This window comes from Orycteropus afer, unplaced genomic scaffold (assembly GCF_000298275.1).
Source record: "Orycteropus afer afer isolate SDZICR_OR568_19922 unplaced genomic scaffold, OryAfe1.0 scaffold00212, whole genome shotgun sequence".
Classification (NCBI taxonomy): domain Eukaryota; kingdom Metazoa; phylum Chordata; class Mammalia; order Tubulidentata; family Orycteropodidae; genus Orycteropus; species Orycteropus afer.
In genome coordinates this window covers 4,645,676-4,657,258 of record NW_006921799.1, presented here as the reverse complement: position 1 = coordinate 4,657,258, position 11,583 = coordinate 4,645,676, and the positions used below count along the sequence as shown (strand labels likewise).

At 36.2% G+C, this 11,583-nt stretch overlaps 1 protein-coding gene across 1 annotated transcript in view; it reads left to right on the top strand.

Moving 5' to 3' along the window:
• PIBF1 (progesterone immunomodulatory binding factor 1) overlaps positions 1-11,583 on the top strand; it is a 529,275-nt gene that overhangs the window by 20,464 nt on the left and 497,228 nt on the right. The window contains exon 4 of the mRNA XM_007948312.2: positions 9,057-9,176. Within this exon, the coding sequence (XP_007946503.1) occupies positions 9,057-9,176 (120 nt within the window). The remainder of the gene's footprint in view (positions 1-9,056; positions 9,177-11,583) is intronic.

Below are 11,583 nucleotides of genomic sequence, written 5' to 3'. Positions count from 1 at the left end.
GAGTCTATTGGCTAGGATTTTGTTGAAGATTTTTGCATCTATATTCATGAGGGATATTGGTCTGTAGTTTTCCTTTTGAGTGATGTCTTTCCCTGGTTTTGGTATCAAGGTTATCTTGCTTCATAAAATGAGTTAGGGAGGATTCCATCCTTTTCTATGGAATAGTTTGAGTAGCATTGGTATCAGTTCTTCTCTGAATGTTTTATAAAATTCTCCAGTGAAACCATCTGGGCCGAGACTTTTTTTAGTTGGTAATTTTTTGATGACCTGTTCAATTTCTTCTTTTGTGATGGGCCTTTTCAACTTTTCCACATCAGTCTTTGTTAGTTTAGGTAATGGTGTGTTTCTAGAAAACTGTCCATTTCTTTCAGATTTTCAAATTTGTTGAAGTACCGTTCTTCATAGTATCCTGATATTATCCTTTTGATTTCAGTTGGTTCTGTTGTGGTGTCACCCATTTCATTTCTTATTCATGTTATTTGTATTCTTTCCCTCTTTTCCTTTGTTAAATTTGCCAGTGGTTTGTCAATTTTGTTGATCTTTTCAAAAAACCAACTTCTGGTCCTGCTGATTTTTTCTATAGCCCTTCTATTTTCTGTTTCATTGTTTTCTGCTCGAATCTTGATTATTTCCTTTCTTCTGGTGACTGTGGGCTTTTCTTGCTGTTCTTTTTCTAATTGTTGGTGATGTTGATTTAAAGTGTTGATTTTGTCTCTTTTTTCTGTTTTGATGTATGCATGTATTGCTGTAGATTGGCCTCTGATCACTGCTTTTGCTGTGTCCCAAAGATTTTGGTATGTTGTGCTTTCATTCTCATTTGATTCAAGGAATTTTTGAATTTCTATTTTTATTTCTTCTCTTACCCAGTCTTTCTCTAGGAGGAATTGTTCAGTTTCCACGTGTTTATTCTTTTTCTGTTCATCTTCCTATTGTTGATTTCTAATTTGATAGCGTTATGATCTGAGAAGATGCTTTGCAGTATTGCAATGTTTTTAAATTTATTAAGGCTTGCTTTATGGCCTAACATATGGTCTATCATAGAGAAAGTTCCATGTGCACTGGAGAAGAATGTATATTGTGTTGCTGTTGGGTGACGTGCTCTGTAGATATCTATAAGGCCCAGTTGATGTAGTGTATTGTTTAGCTCTTCTGCATCTTTATTGAGTTTTTTTTCCTGTTGTTCTGTCTTTCAAAGAAAGTGGTATATTAAAATATCCCACTATGACCTTGAAGTCATCTATTTGGCTTTTCAAAAATGTTATCTCTTTTTAAATAATAAAAATAATACATACAAAAAATTTAACCAGCACAGACATGTATGAATTAAAAAATGGAAGTGCTTCATTTAGTGCTTCCTAGTTGGCATCTATCTGACTGCTAACCAGAAGGCTGGTGGATCAAACCCACCAGTCACTCCTTGGAGGGAAAATGGGGCAATCTACTTCTGTAGTGATACTGCCTCGGAAACCCAGGAGGGGTCATTATGAGTTGGGGCCTACTCGATGGCACATAACAACAACAAGTTGGCATCTGACTGCTAACCACAAGTGGGTATGAACCACCAGCCACTCCCAGAAGGAAGGTTGGGCAATCTACTTCTGTATTGATACCACCTTGGAAACCCAAGGAGGGGTCGCTATGAGTTGGATCCAACTCAACAGCAGTGAATTGGTTTTTTGGTTTTAGTCCACCTCTACAGAAGGAGCCAGTTTCACAAAGAAATATGTATGGATATACATCAGCATACATAAATCTTTAATTTAAAAATGGATTATCTTACATATTTTTTATATTTCTAATTCAATTTAATTTCTAATATTTTTGTTATAAAATAATAGAGAATTTCACAAAATTAATATATAACTTGGTGAAGTAGCATGGAGAAACATAGTTATAACTATGACTCAAGTCAAGAAAACAGAATTTTTCTAATCTCTCAGATCCACTCCATAGTCTCTATTGTAATCTCAACCTTCTTCCCCCCAAAGTAAATACAATCTTGACTTTTACAGTAATCATTTCTTTGCAGGTCTTTATCATTTTGTCACCCAAGAGTGCAAACCAAAACACTTCTGTAGTTTTTTTATTTTTAAAAATATGTGATGTCTGTTAAGTTTCCTTAAAATCTGCAGGTTTTTGTCTTCATTCGTTTATTTCCCGTTCATTTTTGTCTGCTGAAGAACCCAGACTTACAGAGCTGCTCACATTCTGGATTTTATGACCACATGCTCATAGTGCAATTCAGCATGTTCCTTTTTCTCTGTATTTCTTTCAAACTGAGAACTGGATCTAGCACTTGAACATACTAACATTTGGTACCTTTGGCAATATTATTTGTGATGTTAACATCTTTTATCAGGAAACAAATAATATCTACTTCTCTTTATTTTGTTGTGATGTTAACAGCTCTTGATTCCTAATGTCTAAATATGTGAATTAATTGATGATTTCTAAATGGCACCATTCTAATTCTTTAATTAATTTTTTTTTTTTTTTTAATTATTAGTTGGAATTCTTAAATGAAGAGATGGTTTCCTCATCTGTGGTTTGTTTACCAAGTTGTATAGTTTATGTTGGAAAGGTAGGATAAATGCTTAATTGTTTCCCTCTGTTTACCTGAATTGGTTTCCTACCAAACTCCAAAGATGACTGGTTTTATTTTTAATATCTATTTTATATATATATATATATATATATATATATATATATATATATATATGAATACATCCCAGTACATCTATTTATATGCATCCATATGAATATCTGTATCCATGTGAGTTCATAGCCTTATGAACTAAAGAATTTGAATATTTATGGGTTTTGGTCAGTTGTAGTTATACTTTTTGAAATTTAAAATATAATCTTTGCCAAATGAGAGTCCCTTCAGATGAGCATCAGAGTCCTTTTGATAAGACTCATCATCTTTGATAGCTTTCTATCTATCTGGTTTTAACAAGAGTTCCAGGCTCATCTTACACATTTCCTGCCACAAACCACAAATTAGACATTTCTCTAAGAAGCGCTGGCTTCTTTTGGTGGGAAGTAATATATCAAGACCTTAGTCTTGGCCTAGGGATTGTGCTACTGGGATAGTCACTGTCAGTGAACAAAGTTAGAAATATGCAAGTGTTCATATCGGTACCTTCAATTTGAATTACTTACTTCCTTTTCTATTGCATGTAAATCTTTTCTTTTTTTTTAATGTTATGTTTTTCATTTAAGCTCTCTGATCATTATGTGTCCACATTTAAGTCTAAAACCAATAACACATGTTTGATGAAATGTTCTTTTGACAGCTGAATTTAAATTGACACATTCACATTTGTGGCTTTTTTATTTTGCTGACTTTTATTGGAAACAAAAAGAGATTCATTTGTGTAAACTACATGCGTTTGTTCTTATTTCTTATTTTTTTTATTCCCTTCATCCAAGGTAATACGTGTCTTCTGTCTAGTTTGTGGTTTACCCCCGCCCACCCTGGTAACCATCAAAGAGTATTTCTGTTTTTATGAAATCCTTTTCTTGACTTTTTATTATAGTGGTCTCATACAGTATTTGTCATTTTGTGATTGACTGATTTCAGTCAGCATAATGTCCTTCAAGTTGATCCAGGTACTACATCTAAATCTTTTTCTTCCACACCAAAAATTTTGGTTCTCAAGGGTACAGGGGCTTGATGGAACTTAATTTATCCTCTCCCCGCTTTTTTTTTTTTTTTTTCTTTTTTAAGAGTTGAGCTATATCTTGTTTGAGTTCATAACTGTTATACACTATACTTTCTCCCTTTTAACCTTTATTTAGTCTTAGTTATATAAGTAACTATTTGTTTAATACTCATAACCAGTCCTGATAACAATTTCTGCCTGGTCATTTTGGTTTTCTGATGTTGCCCTGTAGTGGTATGCTACATTCCCTGAGTTCTTGTTTTCCTTGGGTTCATAAAGTTTATCTCTGCCCTTGTTCTGATTACCTAGTGCTGCTCTGACAAGAATATACCACAAATGGGATGGCCTTAACCAAGAGAAGTTTATTCTTACAATTTGGAGTCTTTAAGTCCACGTTCAAAGTGCCAGGCTCTAGGGGCTGTGTGAAAGCCCCTTGACCTTGGGCTTTAGCTCTGTCTCTTGCTACCAGCCCACTGAAGCTAGAGGCATCTCTTCATTCAGGCAGCTACTGACTGCTGAGGCTAACAAGCCCAAGGTCGACAAATAAAATGGCACAGTCCCAATGTTACCAAACCACACGGCAGGCCATTAATTCAAGTCTATTGTAACTCCTAAGGTCAGCAGAGCATGGCAGGCTGCTGAGCAATGACGCAGCTACATGCAGGGTCCAAACGTGCCGTAAGCTTGAGACTATTTCCCAAGGCTTTTGCTTATATACAGGAAGCAGACCACATTTCCTAAGGCAGCTACTTAGCTGCTCACAGTAGATTCCACTATGGAGCTGATTACCAGTCTCATCATGGGGAATACTACATCCAGCTGCCCAGCCACTTAACCAGGCCCAGCCAAATTGACACACAAACTGAACTACCATAGCCCTTTACACTTACTTGAAAGTCACTTTTACGGAATAGATGATCCTTTTGTAAGAGGCTCTGCTGGTGCAATGGTTAAAGCTGCTAACCAAAAGTTCTGCACTTTGAACCCATCAGGCTCCACTGGAGAAAGCTGGGACAGTCTGGTTCTGAAAAGATTTACAGCCTTGGAAACCCTGTGGAACTGTTCTACTCTGTCCTATAGGGTCACTCTGAGTCAGAATCAACTTTGATTGCAGTGGGTATATGATGCTTGGTCTACATTTTCTCTCTTTAATATCTTCTAAAGTGTTGCTAACAAATAATTAAATGGTAATCTTAATTTCTTTTCCCTTAAACCAAAAAAAAAAAAACAAACTCACTGCTGTAGAGTCAATTCGACTCATAGCAACCCCTCCTTGGGTTTCCAAGGTGGTATCTCTACGGAAGTAGATTGCCCAATCTTCCTTCCGAGGAGTGGCTAATCAGAACCGCCAGCCTTCTGGTTAGCAGTCAAATGCCTTAGACACTATGCCATCAGAGCTAAATTCTCTCTTTTTCAAAATCTAGTGATGTTATTACTTTATTTTGGTGTTTGGTCATTGTAGGCTAGTATTCTCAAGTACATGATTCACTCTTTTAATATGTACTTCTGTCTACCAGTAACCGATAGTTAGATGTATAATTTATGAAATGTACTACTTATATTCACAACACAAAACATGAAGTACCTCAAAAAGAGCCTATTAAAATATATGCAAACTCATCATGAAGAATATTGTAAAATTTTATTAAAGTTATTGAAGAACAGCAACTTGGGTGGATCTCAAGGGATTAATGCTGAGTGAAAAGGCCAGTCTCAAAGGTCCCTTTCTATATGATTCCTTTTATATAACTTTCTCAAAATGAAAAACTATAGAGATGAAGAACAGATTAGTGATTGTCAGGAGCTTAGGCATATTGGAAGAAATAGGAGTGGGTGTGATTGAAAAAGGATAGCAGGCTGGAGATCTTTCTTGTGATAAACTAGTTCAGGATCTTAATTGTGGTGATGATGGTTACAGGAATCTACACCTGATGAAATGGCTAGAAGTATACATACACATTGTACCAATGACAATTTTCTGGTTTTGATATTGTGTTATAGGTATGTAAGATGTAACAATTGAGGAAAACTCGTTAAAAGTTATCCAGGACCCTTTTTCAATTTTCTGAGAATTTATAGTTATTTATAAATAATGTTAAAAAATAATTAAAGAAGACTTAAATTGAGAGACAATGCTTAAGTGTAGGATTAATCTATGGCATATGTCTTCCTTTTTTAGGTGTCAGGACCCCTTCACACTCTAAAAATGATTAAGGATCTCAAAGAGTTTTTCTTTTATATGGGTTATATCTATCAATATTTACCATATTAGAAATTAAAACAAAATTTTAAAACATAAGAATAACAAGCACATATTACATTCAGAGCAGTGACATCATCACACATTATGCCTCCTCTGGCAAATTCTGCAGTCGTGAGAAAAGGCAAGTGACAGACAAAAAGCATCTTACTGTTACACTGAAAATAATGTTGATTTTACAGACCATTTGAAAAGATCTTAGGAGCTTCCAAGGAGTATCCAGACCATTTAATGAAAACTGCTGGTTTGTGATATATAGAGGTCATTTCATACTAAAATATTCCAAGTGCTTCATCTATAAAATGACAGTAATAGGGCTTTTTGTTGGGGAATTGTGAAGATGAAGAATATGTATATAAAATGCTTAGCACAGTGCGTAGAACATAGTAAACACATAAAGAATTGACCTGTCATTCCTGAGGTGGTAGTTGGTACTCTTGGTTTTCATTTGGATATCATTTCCAGATTAATGATTTCCTGTACAATGAAGTGTTACTTTTTTGTCCAGTTTTTCATTTATATAGTTCAAATACACCTACTCCTCAGTTATCAACTGTCTCATTATCCAACATTTCATATTTACAGTAATAGTAAAAAAAGAAACCTACTGCCTTAGTTATCTAGTGCTGCTATAACAGAAATACCACAAGTGTATGGCTTTAACAGAAATTTATTCTCTCACTGTTTAGGAGGAAGAAGTCTGAATTCAGGGCACCAGGTCTAAGGGAAGGCTTTCTCTCTGTTGACTCTGGGGGAAGGTCCTTGTCTCCTTTCAACATTTGTGGGCCTGTTATCCCTTCAAGATGTTCAGATGGCTTGGCACCAGTCTTCCCCTGGGTTTAAGAGTCTCACAGCATTGGGACCTCTAGGTCTAAAGGAGACACTGCTCCTGGTTCTTGTTTTTGATGCTGAGGCCCCTCTGATCTCTGACTGTTTAATCTCTTTATATTTTAAAAGAGATTGACTCAAGATACAACCTAATCCTGTAGATTGTACCCTGCCTCATTACATAACAGCCTCTGATCCTGCTTCATTAACATCATAAAGGTTAATTTATGACACATAAGATAATTACATCAGATCACAACATGGAGAATAATTGCATAATACTGAGTATCATGGCCTAAGCAAGTTGACACATCTTTTGGGGGAGACACAAGTCAATCCATAGCACCTATCATTCGACTGTTTCGTACATTAAGAACATATGTTTGGCAGTAACAAACAGGTACAAGGCAAGAGTAACTGGCTGTGATAGTTAAGGTAATATGTCAGCTTGGCTGGGCCATGATTCTCAGTGGCTTGATAGTTATGTACTAATGAATTTTGACACTTATGTAATTTTTTTTTTTTTTTTATAAAAATCTCTTCTTTGGAACCTAACCATGTTGATAAGTGAGGAGTAGATTTATAGTTTTTTTGCCCAAAGTGTACTGTCCAAAACAAAAAATTCCAGGAACTATCATTGAAGAATTATCCATGATAGATATCAAGCATCCTATTGGTAGGAATTATTATTTTTGCTCTCCAATTTGTTAATAATCCTTGCCCCATCTTTTGTTTTCACGGATAGTATTATCCTGACTGGTTAATTATATACAGATTCATTCTGTTGAGTACTAGCCTTAGAACTTGCTACTTACCAGATAAGGTACTCTGTTGGAGTCTGGTAATATATTGAAGGGCTTCAGATTCTATGCATATTTAAGAAATAGTCCCTAATTGTGGTTGTTATGTGTCGTCGAGTCAGACCTGACTCGTAGAGACCCCCTCCTTGGGTTTCCCAGGCAGTATCACTATGGAAGTAGATTGCCCCACCTTCCTTCTGAGGAGTGGCTGGTGGGTTTGAACCGCCAGCCTTCTGGTTAGCAGTCCATTGCCTTAGGCACTAGAGCTCTTAATTCCTTCTAATTTGTTGATGGGAGCTCTGGTAGCATAGTGCCTAAGGCACTGGACTGCTAACCAGAAGGCTGGCGGTTCAAACCCACCACCCACTCCTCGGAAGGAAGATGGGGCAATCTACTTCCGTAGTGATACTGCCTCGGAAACCCAAGGAGGGGTCACTATCTGAGCGAACATAACAGTGACAACAATAACAATTTGCTGATGACTTCTTAGTTTCATAAAACCTTATCAGATGCAACACTTCACTAGTTTAGGAAAGAAAAATTCCCCTTGCAGATTTATGAGTAGGAAGAGAGGTCTGAACTAAATAGAAATAGTGATGTGAAAGTTACTTCCTGATTTGTCTTAAATGAGAATGAAAAATAAAGTTCATCTGTTCATTCATCAAATATTTATTGAGTGCTTATCATATATTTAACTAGCTCTGGTGGTATAGTGGTTAAAGTATTTGTGCTAACCAAAAGGTCAGTGGTTTGAATAAGAAGAAAGATAAGACAGTCTGCTTTCATAAAGATTTACAGCCTTGGAAACCCAAGGGGGGTCACTATGACTCAGAATCAACTCAGTAGGAGTGAGTTTGATTTGATCATATATTTAGGCATTAGAGATAGAGCAATGAACAAACCAGGCAAAAACCCCTGCCCTCATGGAGCTTACATGCCGGTAGAGCAACGCAAACAATAAAAGTAAAATATGCAAAATGTCTGATTATCTTAAGTGCTATGGGGACAAAAGCTGGAATGAAGAGTAGTTAGTACTGCTTGAGGTTGCTGTCTTAAATTGGGGTAAGAAGGAAAGGCTTTAACTGATAAGGTGACATTTGATCAGAGACTTGAAGAAAGTGAAGGCATGAGGGAAGAAGTTTTCTGGCAGAGGAAATAGCAAGAGCAAAAGCCTTGAACTTTCCATGTGTTCAGGAAATAACAAGCCGTGTGGGTGAGCAGTAACAGAAGATGAGTAGTAGTAAATGGAGTTATTGGTGAAAGAAAGGAAAGGGAGACTGGCAGGGTTGAGGAGTTACAAACAATCTGGCCTGGAGGTAACTTAATCAAACATTAAGATTTAAGAAAATATTAGCGGTCTAAGTCAATTAACAACTGTCTTATTTTAGTTTTTTTTCATACCCCCCTTTAATTGGTGGTAATTGAGAATTCTATACATAGGAAAATTTTAATTATATTTTAGCTTTCACGTCTGTATTAATTTGAATTTTTTTTTTTTTAAAGATTCGGTTCTATGAACTAGTGAATCCATTAAGAAAGGAAATCTATGAACTAAAAGTGAAAAAGAATGAACTATCAGAAGAATTAAGTGCAAACAAAGGCCAACTGAAGCAACTTACAGAGGTTTGTATGGTTTTGATTATTGATGGGAAGAGGCTTCAACTGTTTTTATAAGGAGTTTCTCAAGATTTATGTTAAAACCAAAAAAACCTCACTGCTGTCGAATTGGTCCCAACTCATAGTGACCCCTCCTTGGGTTTCTGAGGAAGTATCTCTACAGAAGTGGATCCAAGGAGTAGCTGGTGAATGATGGAAAAATAGGATTAGGAAATGCTGACTGCCGTGATTCTTTGTAAGTAGTGGGAAAAAGGTTAAAATGGAAATAGTCATCTTAAAAATTGACAAGGTAAGTCTATAATCCTGACCTATAAATGACCATTATTGTTGTAACTATTTTTACAGTCAACTACTTTGAAATCCTAACATGGGCAGTTAGATAAATATCTGAAAATTGCTTTTTAATTACCCACATGAGGCATATGCACATCAGAGTTTATTTGGTACCTTAAGTTTTTGTTTCTTAAGTCACTCTGTGAGGAAATTTAGCCAAAAATAGGAATTGCAGGTTGGGATATGCAAGTGATCTCTTGCAGGTATCATAAGTAAGAAGGAAAAGAGGATACTTCTGGCTTTTAAGTAGGGTTACTCATATACTGTGATTTCCTCAATACAGTACCATTTACTCCTGATACCTGAGTATTAATAGGACTCCATTCTCTTTTAAAAGTGTTCTAGTTTGGAAAATAAATTGTATGGTCATTGTACTTAGTAACTGTACTTCGTGGAAAGATAGACTAGTCGTTAGCTTGTTTATAGCATTGACGAAATATCTCAGAATGCTGTCATGTAATTATTTATAGTCGGCCAAGAAAATACAACGGTGGGTTGATTAATCCTACTGTGTAGTAGTTAGAAATAGAATAGCTGCTGTTCTTCAGGTTATTTCAGTTACAGCATCAATCTAGAAGGAAATAGCTTAAGGTTGTAGGTTACAAATAAGGTCTGGCTGTAGTTCTTCATTACAGGTTAGCCTTGTTCATGATGTGAGAAGAAACTAGTGCCCATTTATCAGTCATTTTGCCCCTTCATCAAATACAGTTAACTCTCATACTTGATTTGAGTAAAAGCACTAATCTCCGTATTAACTCCAATGATGTGCCCAGTACTATGCTAGGTGCTGGCAGTGGTGAACACAAGAGAACATCTAGAATTTAAGTTTTAGCAGGTTAGCGTTAGAATATTAGATAAGATCTTGACACTCTGATTTACTCTGTGGCCCTGTACTGTCAAATGGAAAAAAATATTCATTCATAACATTGAATTGCCCATAGTTCGGTTTCAAGTGAAAACATGATTTTAGCAAAGTTAAAAGTAAATATTTATTTCATCTGCTATTTCAAAGGCAGTTTTTATCAAAGATCTATTGTCCATAAAACTAAAACCAAACTTGCTGCCATCGAGTCAGTTCTGACTCATAGTTGACCCCCTTTGAGTTTCCAAGGCAATAAATTTTTATGGAAATAGATTGCCCTTTCTTCCTTCTCCAGAGCAACTAGTAGGTTTGAACTGCTAGCCTTCTGATTAGCAGTCAAATGCCTTAGGCATTGTGCCACCAGAGCTCCTTATTATTCATAAATAAATGTAATTTAATTTGTATTTATATTTTTTGATGCGTTAATTTACTACACTATTAGTACTGGGAAGAATCAACTTAAATCATTAATGTAGGGCTAATATTATAGACAAAATAAAGCTTCCTTCCTGTCATAGGAGCAGTGAAGTCAGCAGTTGCAATTGCAGAGAGGCTGATCTGCAGATGTGAATACTGCTGCAAGGTTCTGTTTTTTCTTCTTCTGCCACCCTGCCACATTGTGCAGGTAAATTGTTTTACATGTTTGGAAAGATAACTCTTCATTTTTCAAAAATGTTATCTGTAATCAAAGTAATCAAAGTTAGAAGCCCCCAATTTGGCTACTAACCAATTACACTGTCCTAGGCAACACATTTAAGTTTGTTGCTTCTGTAAAACGCCCCTGTGATGGTGATGGTGGTTTAGGGTATTGGGGAGGAGGCAGTTAGACAAGTTTTCAGACTAGGTTCTGTAACACCTATGGTACCTCAGCATCCCCCAAGAACTTCTGATGTAGTAGGTAGCTTGGAGGAACTCCTGTCCTTGTTTTTATCAAAGCACCTCTTTTTTTTTTTTTTCAATTTTATTTTGATTTGGGTGAAGATTTACAGAGTAAATTCACTTTTCATACAGCAGTTCACATATACTTTGCCTCATGTCATTGATCAAAATTTACAATGCAACATCTCCCCTCCCACTTCCTCCCCATAGTTACCTCTTCCCAGTGTCCATCCCTCCATACCCTTCTGTGCCCTGAGCTGTCTCCCTGTGCATAAGCAGCCCTTCCTTCTCCCATGATTGTTCTCTCCAGGGTGTGTGTCTACTTGAGGTAAATGTTTA